Source organism: Haliotis asinina, chromosome 1, assembly GCF_037392515.1.
Source record: "Haliotis asinina isolate JCU_RB_2024 chromosome 1, JCU_Hal_asi_v2, whole genome shotgun sequence".
NCBI classification, from domain to species: domain Eukaryota; kingdom Metazoa; phylum Mollusca; class Gastropoda; order Lepetellida; family Haliotidae; genus Haliotis; species Haliotis asinina.
In genome coordinates, this window is record NC_090280.1 from 89362521 (window position 1) to 89377192 (window position 14672).

At 37.0% G+C, this 14672-nt stretch overlaps 1 protein-coding gene across 3 annotated transcripts in view; it reads right to left on the minus strand.

Moving 5' to 3' along the window:
• LOC137254777 (P2X purinoceptor 4-like) overlaps positions 1–14672 on the minus strand; it is a 120336-nt gene that overhangs the window by 32203 nt on the left and 73461 nt on the right. For all 3 annotated transcript variants that reach the window (XM_067792552.1, XM_067792551.1, XM_067792553.1), the window contains exons 9-10: positions 1745–1901; positions 888–989 (exon numbers count right to left, since the gene is read on the minus strand). In XM_067792552.1, the coding sequence (XP_067648653.1) occupies positions 888–989; positions 1745–1901 (259 nt within the window). The remainder of the gene's footprint in view (positions 1–887; positions 990–1744; positions 1902–14672) is intronic.

A 14672-nucleotide genomic window follows, 5' to 3' on the forward strand; every position in this document is an offset into this window, starting at 1 on the left:
ATGTTAGCTATGACACTATGATTTATTAATCACTGTCAGATTTAGTCAGTGTACACATAACAAACATGTTGAAGAAAAGGAACTACTTTTTCTGTCAATTGTGCAAGTTCAAGGGGTCATATGATTAACCTTTGACCTAGAGAAACCTTGACATGGTTTAAATAATGACTTTCTTTCACGAAAAACAGCATAACACAGGTTGAATTAGAATGGGAATAACTGTACCGTGTTTGATGAATTACACAGCAGCAAATTTAACGTTATATCAGCTCCGCTTACGTGTCAAACTCAGTACAGTTATCCCTAAAATATCACCCATGGCATAAATGAAAAACGATTATCAATATGAAATTACTTAAAATACCATAATTAAAGTATCATAATGAAATATACTTATAATTTACATAATCAAAGTTGTGTCCATAAAGATGGACTAACTGTCCATGTTCCGGGTGTTCTTTTTGTTAGTGAGTAAGTATGGTTTTATGCCGCCTTTATCAATATTCCAGCATTATCACAGCAGGAATTACTAGAAATGGGCTTCACAATGTACCAATGCATGACAGCATTACAAATGACCACTTTAACCACTAGGTTCCTCCATATCCCCCTTTTTGTTAGTACTCCTTGCACAAACAAGTCCCCATTCAAGCTGATAACTCTCACATATTTGGGATATATTTGCAGTGTGTTTCTCTGATACAAATTATCAATACATAGCTAACAGGCATTTATCTCTATGACCAACATCAATAGCCAGCTCATTGAGCAAAATCATAATTTAATTTAACAGTATTCCAGAAAATACATCTCCATGATAAGGATCTCAAGATGAGATGTGGACTGGTACAATGAAGTAAGGTTAGATTTAAGAAGACCAATGTTACCTCGTAAGCGTCGTCTCCTGTCACGGTTAGGTACTTCTTGTCCCGGTAATACGTCCTTGCTTTCAGGAAGTATAGAACCACAACATCACAGACAATTGTGGCCTGAAAAAGACAACAGTGCTTAAAAGACATCCCACCATTTTCAAGTGTATAGAAATCAGTGAAAATGATGTGATGAATAGACCCATCTGTTTCAAATCCATCAAATGTCTGAGATAGAATTATCTACTTCCATTGAGAAGTTAGTCAGTGAGGTTAGCTTACACTGCTTCAATAATATTCAGTCACCATCACTGAAGATTCTTTCTACTGTACAGCCTGAATTACCTAGGAAAAGGCACAATAAACCATTCTGTAAACCACAGGTAAAAAAGGCAATGAAGTGGGTCCAACCCTCCCCTTCAAAACATAATTTGACCTGCCTACCTTGATCTTCATTGGTGGCACACACTATGTAACTCTACACCCACTGCAATGGTTTTTAAGTAATCAAGTTTGGATCAGCTAGTCCAGGGAACAGCATGATCAGCACTGATGTCTGATCTACACAGTTGGGATATGACAACATGTTTCAACCATGTCAGAGAGCCTGACAAACTGATCCTGTTAGTCAACTCTTACAACGAGTTTTCATTGCTGAATAGAAATTCTAGCTGGGATCTTCATGGATACAAGATAATATTACTGGCAAACTGGAAAAACATTCTTCTTTAACTATATAGTAGCTTTGCCACAAAGACATACACAGACCTAACACTTTTAAAAATGAAAAGAAATTAACAAACTTAACCTCTTTTTTACGTATTTATGCTAACATTATATCTAAGCCTGTAGATAGTTATTGAAAGTATACTTACTATAGACAGCAGTGCCAGACCACTGCCAATGTTCAGTAAAAGAGGCACAACGTTGAACTTGCCCGCCCGCCCCTGCACGGTAAGGATGAACCTGATACCATAGGCCTTCACCAAGGTCCGCTTTCTCACATTCTCCTCCATATAATGTTCCGCATACCTGGAAACAATTAACACAACTTATACATGGCCGATGATACTTGCAATATTCTAGCTGTTTGACATACTGCATTTGGGGTTCACTTTTCCATTGAAGTACAGTAGAGATTCTATTTCTTTTTCCCTGTTTAATACCATCTGGCATTTGAACCCACACTCTTTAGGCATTAGGCAACTAACTGGAAGGCTAACTATTCTCAAAACGTTTGTAGCCCTACTAACTGCTTAATCCCATTCCTAACACAATGGTGATCAAAGTTACGAATTTTTAGGTTTACACTGGTTTCCAGGATAAGGGTTCAGAGGTAAGTGTGTGAGTGAGTGAGTGAGTTTACTTCTATGCCACACTCAGCAATATTCCAGCAATATGGCGGCAGTCTGTAAATAATCGAGTCTAGACCAGACAATCCAGTGATCAACTGAATGAGCATCCATCTGCACATTTGGGAACTGGATAGTTACCTCTTACGACAAGCATAGTTACCTTTTATGGCCAGCATGGGTTGCTCAGGACATATTCTACCCTTGACCTTCAAAGGTCCAAGGGCCCAGAACATAAAGTTACTGATACAACACAATTAGTCACTACGACATCTACCAAAAATTTAAAGTGTGACAACTGTTAGTCTAAAAATAGCTGTCAGCTGTGTACACGTTTCACTCCAACTAACAGCTAATTCAGTTAAATATGATCAGATTTTATAACTTCGAATCATTTTGACTCAATGATCCGAAATTACATCTTAAGCAATCATATCGTTAGGGAACACATATCCAACTACAATGTGATCCTAACACATTTTTCTACATACATATTTAATATAATAATAAACAAATTAATAATAAAAAAAAAAAAAAAAAAAAAAAAAAAAAAAAAAAAAAAAAAAAAAAAAAAAAAATAAGAATGACGGTACTAAAATCTACAAGTGGCAGGCTGTGCGCCATGGTCCTTTCATAGATTTGACTAGTGGTGTTTCAAAACCTCAAAGCTAAAATGATACTAGATTACACTGATCTTGGTCTGCAATCTGCATCTGAGATGTTCATGACTCTAGGCTTTCTCTCATATTACTGGAATACTGTTTACAGGGTGTTAAATCCAACTCGGTAACATAGTAAATCTCAAAGTTTCAACTGACAAGAGAGAAACAGAATGAGAAAAGTTCATGTTCAATTGTCCAGCTGTTTCATATGCAAGTAATCAGAAATAATATTAATCTTGAGCTGTTAACTGCCTTTACGATGTTACTGTAATCACACTTGTATATGGGCACTGTATCTCAGGTGATGCAAGTAACGTACATCACCAGTATCCCACTATGGTGGCAGGTAGATCGCTTGGCGATTATTTCCCTCAAATTAGAAGTCTTCCACGTGTTAACAATCAAAAATACTGATGTACGTAACTGTAAGTCTGAATGTCGGTTGAGTCAGCTGGCAGTTACCAACATCCTCGCATGATTTTAAAACTGCTTGTTCTTCCACATATAGACATTAACAAGCACATTTCGTGGATGTTATGTATTTGCACCATCAAGGTTTATCAGCGTGCTAAATAATTTTGATACTATACACATGGCAGACTGCTAATTTGAGGGAAATAACTTACTAAAAATCCATCACATTTATGTCCAAATATGGATAATCAGTAGGCATAGTGACCATCATCATAAAGGAAGAGCTTGTAGATATAGAAAGTTCTCACTAAGCTACCATGTTTAAAGCCATATTCTGAATTGTGCCAAGCTGCATCAATTGACCTAGTTTGCAACTCAGATCGTTCTCCATAAACCTTGCAACATTATATTGATAGTTTCTGTCCGATGATGAATGTCGAGGAAATAATGGCGCCCAATTATGGTGAAATTGTAGGAATGATAAATCTTCGCTTCTTAAATGGAAAGTCGTAAAGGCCATTAAGCAGCGCATTCTGGCACTCAAACATTGGTCCATGTGAGACGTACTTCTAGCAAGATATTAATATTTGAATGATATCCTGTTTTATACAAGGTCATAATTATTTATGCACTCAGTTTACTGTTAGTGAAAAATCCTGGTTGGTAGGTCAGGAATAAACAAAACATAAATTTTTTAATACTTTTTTCAGCTCTTTAAGGCCAGATTGATTTTTTGTCCTCAGAAAACTCAAAGGTAGGAGGGAAAAAAAAACAATTAAAATCACCAATCAAAGTAATATTCCATCTAAGTACTCAAAGTATTTTAGGTTTGACAATTTATGAAGTGTATATGGGGTGAAAAACAATCTAATCATTTTGGCCAATGAAAACATTAGGATTTTATTTTTTGAGCGGGGAAAATTCACTTTTATTTTTTTTTCTAATTCTTGAAAAAACACAGCTGGTGGATCTGTAAAACACAAAATAAAATTCAGGAAGTGACTGTTCATAATTTATGGCTCAGGGGTTGATGATTTTTCTGGAGAAGCAGGGCCTAGATTTCTAAGCTCTCTAACCGCTAAGATAGTTCTAGGTGCCATACATTAACTTTTACTTACGACTGTCGTAGCACAAAGACAGCTTCGAAAATCTAGGTGCAGAAAAGTATGCACTATGTCAATGATAAGTTTCTAGACTGATACGCACTGTGTTCACAGTAGGGTATTTGAAGAGGAAATAAAATCATAAATATATAGTCCTGATCTTAAGTGCACGTAATTTTCATTACAATCCTGCATCAAAATTTCAAAATTTCTTGGATTTGCTATTTGTTGCTGTTTTGATTTTTTAAAATTTTAATCATTTCTTATAATTATGTAGATCAGAATCTATGCTTCTAAAACATGCACGCAAAATATTTTTTGCATGTTCTTATTATTTCTTTGCATGTTTTAGAATTTTTTTTGCATGAAAAAGGCAAGTTTCTGCACTAACACAAACACAGCATACACCTAGTGAGTTGTATGTATTATATGTAAGTATTATGGCACTAATACATGACGTGTTTAGGAAAGTTGACTGGGATGAGCAGTAGCAGCGGCACCTTGGTTGTTACACAGTGTAATTTAACTTCATGGTCAAACCTTGAGGAATTTCAGTGATATTAACAGGGTGATATATTATTAGTTTCTCTAACTAGTGGTTACTCTGAGAATAATTACCGAACACTTCTCCTGCTGGCTGTGCTTGTAAAACCTACATGTTTTCAATGTTTATTTCGACAGACAAAACGTGATTGGGGATGGTAAACCAGTAAACGATTCTGACAAATTGTCACAAATGATCATAAAATTAACCATGTGAGTGAGTGAGCGAGCGAGTGAATTTGCTGCTTAATGCTGCCCTTAGCGATATCCCTAGTATATGGTTGAGCTCTGTAAATAATTGAGTCTGAACCAGTCGATCCAGTGATCAACGGATCGAGTGAGCAAGTGAGTGAATTTGTTGTTTAATGCTGCCCTTAGCAATATCCCTCCCATATGGTTGAGCTCTGTAAATAATTGAGTCTGAACCAGTCGATCCAGTGATCAACGGATCGAGTGAGTGAGTGAGCGAATGAGTGAATTTGTTGCTTAATGCTGCCCCTAGCAATATCCCTCCCATATGGTTGAGCTCTGTATATAATTGAGTCTGAACCAGACGATCCAGTGATCAACGGCATGAGAATCGATCTACGCAACTGGGATATGATCACACATGTTAATCAAGTCAGACAGCCACCCAATATATGCTGATAAAGATTCCAACTGTGCATTCTATTGAAAGTCATCTGAATAGATCGTGTCAATGAAAATAAGTAATAACACCGCTCACATGCTTAAATAAGGAAATGTTTGTTTCCTTGCCTGTCTTCCAGTAATCCTGACTAGGAGAAAACTATCACCTCAAAACTGACAAGTTAGATTTTAGCGACACAACACTTTTCATCTTCAGATTAACTTCCTGTAACCTATTTCACATTTATTGCCTATTCCAGAGGGATACAGAGAAAACGGCCCCCAGCTAAAACGGCCCCCAGAAAAATCGAGAAAACAGCCACTGCTCATGACAAAACGGCCCCTAAGCCCGGAGAAAACAGCCTCTGTGTCTAGAGAAAATGGCCAACATCAAAGGTGATTATAATATTGAAGGAAGAGAATGTGTGGGTGTTATATTATTATAATACTGAAGGTTGGATAAAAAAGAAGACAAATGTGAGACAGTGTTAATATTGTTATTATAATATTGAAGGAGAGATGAATAAAAGTAAAATTAACTACATATGGTTTTCTGCTATAATGGCCATTTTCTCTGAGCTTATGGGCCGTTTTCTCTAACACCAATGGCCGTTTTCTTGTGAGCGGTGGCCGTTTTCTCGATTTCTGTTTTGGCCGTTTTTGTTGGGGTCCGTTTTCACTATAACCCATTCCAGAAAAGAAAAGAATTTTGATCACTCAACTGTAGCTGTACCACCTTATAGAGAACAATCTTAATATGACAATCAAAGATGACAGTAGTGGATTTACTATCACCTGAGAGCATGGATGCTCAATGAAAGGGCCCTGAAACATTTTGCTAGTTGAAACTGTGAAATATCTGTTAAAAATATGACACTAGAGTGAGGGTCTTGAACTGAATTCTGGCTTCAACAGGAAGCCAATGCTGACTGAAGTCTGTTGAACATATGGCACAACATTATACATTATCAAGTTAAACATACATTCTGAGAATTCTTTTCTAGCATTCCCCAACATAAGAAAAGACAAGGCTAAGACGTAGATGAATTGCTCCAGGAACATGACACCAATCTATCTGCATCTGTGTATGACATGAGTTGCTGTGTACAGAGACCCACTATTAATCTGACTGTACAACATTTATGTGCACTTTTTTTGTGCAGATTTTTCCCAGTCTTCACTCTTAGATTTCACACTGTATGACACAGTACATGCATCGAGAATACATACAATCCAGAAATTGTTACCTATAAACTTTTAAATGAATAGTGATATTTTGAAATAAATGAATATGTCCTTGTATTGTTAATCAGTTTGTAGACATTTTTCAGCATTGGACTTCAACCTTGTCTGCTGAACAAAATGAAAGAAGACAATTGTCTTAATATCCAAACATATAAAACACTTTTATTGCAGAGCTGATTACCATCATTTTACATAAAACATTTATGATAAAACAGATATTAGTCTTAATACAGAAATCAGTTTTAATTAAATGCAGAGAACTGGCTACAGATGACTAAGACATTTTACATAAAAATATATGCACTGCACAGACAAAGTAATCTATCTTCCATAGAGATTGTGAAGAATTTAACTTCCAAGTCCTGTATGATCTTCAATATTCTGTCTACACATTGTGAATTGTCATCATCACATACTCGGCAATTTAAAACCTTACAATGTCCATTTTCAGTGTTATTAAATCCATCAACATTGCCTTCTGGCGGACATCTCAAACAGTCTCAGAAAATAGCAAGTTAGCCAGTCTCCATTGAAACAGAACATTCTTTTTTTTCAGAACATTCTTTAATGCTAACCCAGCAGCACCCAGTTTGTTCATTTTCACACTCAAATGACATACTTCAAGCAAACCTTGTATTACCACTCTAGCCCTGCTCTTCACTTCAAGCTAACCTAGTATTACCACTTTAGCCCTTGCTCTTCACTTCAAGCAAACCTTGTATTACCACTCTAGCCATTGCTCTTCACTTCAAGCAAACCTTGTATTACCACTCTAGCCCTTGCTCTTAGCTTCAGGCTAACCTAGTATTACCACTATAGCCCTTGCTTTTCACTTCAAGTAAACCTGGACTTCTCAGTTTAGCCCTTGCTCTTAGCTTCAAGCTAACCTAGCCTTGCTCTGCAAGCAAATCTAGTATTCCTACTTTAGCTCTTGGTCTTCCCTTTATAAATATAGTATTCCCACCTTATCCCCTGGTCTTCACTTTAAATCAAATCTAGTATTCCCACTTCAGCCCTTTTCTTCCATTTGGATCAAATCTAGAATATCCATTTTCTCCCTTGATTTTCACTCTGGACATAGACATTATTTCCACTATGTAGCTTCTCAGCAATCCCATCACCTACTCATGAACAGGACAGTTCCCACCTAGTCCAACAAGTCATCAAGGATGTTTTGCCACTTCAACACTTCAGACAGGGCCATCTTCTTGTCAGGCTCATACTTGTACACATTCCGATATACACATCTGTAGAGGACTTGTCTCAATACAGCCTTGGGAACAGACTTCAGGCTCAATCGCACCATGGTCATAGACTCCAGATCTATTGCATACTCTTGCTTCCCCTTAATGGTTTCATACACACAGAATTCATCTGGGTTATCTTCATCATCAATTCGCCAAGATTTGGCTCCTTTCTGGTACTGAAAACCCTTCATGATGAAGGGTTTGGTTGTCTGTGCTAGAACTCCAGCTGTGACCAAATCGTCAAAGAGTGGTGGACTACCACAACTGGAATTCTCTGATAATGTATAGAAGATAGGGGTAGCCAAGGTCTTCTCAGATGACGGACTGAAGATAGGAGTCAAAACATTGGTCATGTCGTTATTGTCTCTGCTCGAGGTAGTTGGATTTGGGGTCGTCTCTACTGATGGGGTAGAAAGGCTGGTCCAGAGGTCATTCTCAGGTGATGGAGATGGAATGATTCTCGAGGTCTCATCAACATTTGAGGTGGCAACTATTTTCTGTTGCATGTTGCAGGTGCCCTTTGTCCCTTCACTTGGCGATGAGAACCCAGGAAAAGAATTTGCGCCAAACTGAAATACACTACTGACTGGTGACATCTTGGAGCTCTGAAGCTCTGATGAGCTCTCCAAACTGTTCCTAGGTTTCTGTGGTCTGGTTCTTGGTTTCACTCCAGACCTGAACACCTTGCACTTTGGTGTCTGAGTGCTGGCATGACAACCCTGATGACAGTCTGGGTCTGTCTGAGTGTCCCTGGTCTCCTGCTGACCCAGATCTGTTTGAGTGGTTACCTCCATGATGCATTCACTGTCTCTACTGCTCATCTGAGTAACTTGTTCCTTTTGGCCTGAATTATCTGTGGACTCAGTTTGTGACCAACCATCCTGGAAACATGTTGCAGCTGTTTGGGTATTAGCTGCTTCTGTGACATCTGGTGAATCAGTCTCCATTGTACCTTCCTCAACATGAAGAGGTACCCTAAAGGAGTGTGTCTGACAAGCAAACTCACTAAGGGCTTGACTGGAATCTGTTTGAACTGAAATAGTTTCACCTTGAGGATGGACTAAATTATCAGTTTGGGAGGCAATGTCACTACTGCCTTGACTTGAATCTGTCTGAACTGAAATAGTTTCACCTTGAGGATGAACTAAAGCATCGGTTTGGGAGGCAATGTTACTATTGACTTGATTGGGATCTGTCTGAACTGAAATAGTTTCACCTTGAGGATGAACTAAATTATCAGTTTGGGAGGCAATGTTACTATTGCCTTGACTGGAATCTGTCTGAACCGAAATAGTTTCACCTTGCGGGAGAACTAAAGCATCGGTTTGAGAGGCAGCATCACTCTGGGTTTGACTGGAATCTGTCTGAACCGAAACAGCTTTACCTTGAAGATGAACTAAATTATCAGTTTGAGAAGCAATGTCACTGAGAGTATGAGGGAAAATGGTTTGTCCGGGAGCATTCTGTTTAGAAAGCATTGCAATGGAATCACTATTAAAAGATTCACTAAACGCCTCAGTTTGTGCTGAAACAGACTTTGCTTGAGAATGCCCGGTTAAGCAAACAGAAGTAGATCCATTGAAGGCATGAAAGGTTGGTATCAACCTGTTCTCAACTTGTACTGCACTGCTAACACTTTGGGTGGCTGCACAATTACAATCCAACACTGATCCTACTTGTACAAACTTGGCTTCAACTTTAGTGTCAGTCTGTGTCCAAACACTGACCTCATGGACACCTTGACTGTGAGCTGAATAATCTGTCTGGGTTGTCCTTCCATAACTGGACACTGTACTCCCAGCCTGTGTGGTCCTGTCTTGACTTGAGTGTTCTGGGTAGTAATCCGTCTTACCAACAACCACAGCTACCATCCGCCGTAGAGGACTCTTGTTCAGGGACTCGGTCCTTACATCACTCTTTGGTTGGGGAGGTTTCTTCTTCAACAAGTTTGCGAAAAACTTCTGTGGTGTCTCTGCCTGATGAAAGGTCTCAGTTGTAGGAACATACTTCAAAGGTGTCCGAGCAACAGATGTAAGTTGACTTTCATAATTTACATGACACAATCTTTCAGATAAACGTTCTTGTTGCTCAATATTCTTGTCTCTCCTAGAAACTTGGGCACTTTCTTTGTTGAAACTTTCATGTTTGTTTCCATGTGGTTTGGGGTGAAACTTCTTGGCCTGTCTGCTGTTGTCAAAAGAAAAGCAGAGTTTCACCTTGTTGTCAGTCTCCTTGAAGTACCAGGACTCTAAATAGAATTGGGACTGTTCCAGTAGATGCTCAACAGCCTTCTGTGGTAGACTCTCAGCAAGTGATGATGTCAGCATGTTGATTCAGAATGACAACAGGAAGGTTCAACAATACTTTTATACACAGGTGAAAACAATGCATGTCTCAACATAGCTCGTTAGTGCTAATTGATTCCACATAGTAACGTCACTGTTCAGATAACCTCAATGGTATTAAGATAATCTCTTTTGGTTGAAGAAAGGGGCCATATCATAAGTGGCTGGGGCAGATGTAGATGAGGTGTGACATGACTGATTATTGGTTTAAACATTTCTTAACAATATTCCAGCAATATCACAGTGGGGCACCAGAAATTGGCTCCACACATTGTACCCATGTGGGGAATGAAGCCAGGTCTTTTGATAATGATGAGGGAACACTTTAACCACCTGGCTACCACACAGCCCCACGTGTAATAAGAGATACACTGTGGACATCTACTAAAAGCAGTATTTACAAGGTGTAAATGAAATCTGGCAGGAGTTTCATATATGTCTTTGTGTGTATCTTATGCAAATGAATTTAAAACATACATACACTAAGGGTAACAAATAAGGCAACATCTGAAGAAACAAATTTGTATATTCTTTTCTTGGTTTCTTCTCAAGCTTTGCATTACACGCTACTGAAAATATGGAAATAAAGGAACACTGCCATGAAGAGGTGTTATCTGGTTTCCCTCAATATATGTATAAAAGTTGGTTACCCTCAATATATGTATAAAAGTTGGCTCTTGTTTTATTTATGGCAACTAATATTTTTGATATGGCTCCTAAGCAGACAATTGTTTTAATGATCACCATGGTCCATTGCACCCATGGTTTTTAAACAAAGGTGGCTGCACAGTGAGGTCAGCCTGCCTCCTTAGCCCTGGGAGACAAGTGGCATCAATCACTGATGAGGCAACCTGCTTAATTAGCTCATTCACCCTTTGCTTCTGCAATTAAGGACTATCAATAGAAGCTCCACAGGCTTTAAGAAAGTTAACTGTTTGTGTAAAGTGGAATTTAATTAGCCATTGTTGTTTATGGTACTCCATGTCTTATTGAGGTTGACAATAGCTGACAACTTCAAACAAGAGCTACATCTATCAAAGAGACACTAAACACAACAATCCTTTGATGAAAGGGAGACTTTTGTGACATGTTTTCAATGACAGTGATAAAAAATATACCGACTTTTGACAGATTGTGCAACATTTTTTCAAGACCAAATTTATCACTTTAGCCTTAGAGGTTTAGGTTAGATGAATACATCACCGTAATAAAGATTTACTTTAAAAATTATTTCACTAATATGACTTACATATATGTTTATTTCTAATTTTATTCTTTATATACATTTAGTTATACCTTTCTTTATTCATTTATTTACTCATGCTTAAATATGAACAATACTGTTTCTATACATACGATTTATTTTCTAATCACCTTATAATTACCTGTTGAAAACAGTTTTAATTACATACACACATCTGTCTATTCATATATCAACTATAAACTTTAATTACTTTTTCAATAAAACATTTGATAACAGCAACTAGCTTACTTTTTACTCCTTATAAGTATCCCAAGAGTCACTGTTTCTTAAGGTGTTCCATTTCTTTTCAACATATTTACTGTATTTTCTAAACACATAAAGAATTATTATGGATGACAACTTCTTTATAATCTTTATCATAATGTTTCAATCTCAAGCAAAGCATCCAATGCATGCAAATATGACTTCTAAAAAGTTCTAATCTAAAAATATCAAATGCAAAACAATTAGTTTCTCATAGCATATCATATTATAGATTGGATTACACTTTTTCAGTAAAGTACAGATTCTAGAACCTCCTCTATTTTTTGTGTAAGTGGTGGCAGAGTGGGTTAGATATCTGACTTAGAGCACTGATGATTTGGTGCCTAATTGATTAAGTGTTACCCCCAAAATAACATGTTAGATTTGAACACTTCCTGACAGTCTATTCCATAAAATTAATCATTTCAAAACCTAAGTCATGAACATACTGAATAATAAGTACAGTAACTATCTGGAAATTATGTGCAAATGAATTAGTCTTATGGAATTTACACAGATACAAAGGAATACATTGACTTGACAGAAACTACATACATGCAACATTTTTCAGCCTGTTTCTCAAGTCAGTCACACAAAAGCAATACTTCATGTATGTCAAAATACTTAGATTCACAGGCAAAAAAAGATTACTTATCTGTGATATAAACAATCAATTGTGAATACAGCCTCAGAGAATTTATCTGAGTTCAGAAGACAAGCAAGCAAGATGGCTGATAAGCTGTTACTGACATTATTGAAGACATTGATGAAAACCTTGGGGGAGAGAATTTCACTTCAGGACAGTAAAGCAGATTTCTCTTAAGTACACAGATTTTCAATATGTTGAGAGAAACCCATGAAAATGGGCAACTGTTTCACATTTCAGTGTTAATTCCCAGCCTGGATTTCTACCATTTCAGTTGGTATAAAATGGGTGGTTTTACACTTCAGCATATTGACATAGCCAGTGTTTTCAGCAGAAACATAAAGTATTCCACTGACCTTGAGTGGGCTATTTGAAAATTTGAAACAGTTAAGGTCACTCTATTTTGCATAAAAGATATTTCATCCTGAATGTTAAGAGACAACTCATGCCATAATCAGAAGACATTTCTGCTAAAAACTGTCCATTGTACAATCACTACTTCTGTCTGTCAAACTGTTACTGCCCTAGCTTCTCCCATGGGTCCAGCTATTTAAAAATGAATTACTGAAATCCTGACTTTTTTCAATAAACCCCATTTTTTTGTCTCCCATATCAGAAAATTGGTACCTTAGGATGTCTTCTTGATTAAAAAGTCTAACACTCCCCTAGGTTCTAATCACAATGGTTAAGCCAAACCAATTTTATTTCTTCTTTTACATATTTTTGTCCTCAAGACTGGAGATGGAAATAAATAAAAACAAGTATCACCAGTCAAAGTAAAATTGTTTTAAATACTATAAAGTATTTTAATACTGGCAGTTTATGAAGTGTATAAGGAACAAACACAAACTAGGAAACATTTTCTTGTAAGTTTACATTTTTGGGCAATAAAAACATGAGTATTTTATTTATGAGCAAAAAATTGTTCTCCTCATCTTGAAAAAATATGACAGGCGGATCCATAGAGCAAGAAATAAAATTGGTCTTGCCTTATCAGTTTAAACAAGCAGTAGACTGTCACTGCACAATATTGATTTTTTTCAAATAGTCTGAAATTGCTTCTCACTCTTTGCAATACTAAAAGAAGTTTAGAGCTACCCCATCTATTTTTATTTTCAGCTTAAAAAAGAATTTGAATGATTAAAACAGCAGAAGTGAGATTAAGCAAATGTTTGAAACAAATACTAGTCCCCTGTGAAGATCTGCCTTCAAATTGGTCTTCAGGACCCATACTTGTTGCAAGAGGCAACTAATGGGGTCAGGTGGACAGTATTGCTGACTTTGCATGTCATTGTATCCCTGTTGCATAGATCATGCTATTGATCAATGGATTGTCTGGCCTAGACTTGATTACTTACAGACCACCACCTCCATCACTTTTGATCATTTTAGTCTCTGCTCTCTGGAAACTAACTGCCTCCATATTTTAGCTAGGGAATCAGTTATGGGAGACAATGCTTAGTTTAGTCCTTTTAAAGTTGAGTGACCTTTGTTCAGAAATGTCATCTTGATGGTTAAGTACAACTGTAAATTTTCAAGAAATTTTTGAAAAATTGCAATGATCCACAGAGAAAAAAATGCATGAACTTTGACAATAAGAAAACTCTCTTGTCAGATTTCACAGATTAGGAAACGAAGCTTGCTGAGTTAATTGCTCCAAATGCTTTTTGGAGTTGAACTAACTGAATTAAGTGAACAAGATTCTGAAGTGCTTTTCACGAACCGTCTAACAGAGAACACAGAATACAGATGAGTTGATAAAACTTTGAAATGCTCAGTTAACAATTTGATGTGTTTGATGTAGGCAGAAACTCAGATGAGATTACATTTATCATCTATAATTCTCATCTTTGAACTTTTAAATTAAACACTCCTGGCTTCAAACAACTGCATGATTTCCTTTGTTTAATTATATCAGTTTTCTGCATCAATTTCTGTCTTCTGCATAAATTTCTGAGTGAGTGTTGTTTCTGTGTCTGTTTTCTGCACTAAGGTTCCAATTCTTGTGGCTAAATGTTTCCTTGTGCTAAATGTTCTTGTTCAAATGCTAAATGTTCCTGTTGGTAAATGTTTCCCCATGCTAATTGTTCCTGTTCCCAATGTTAAATG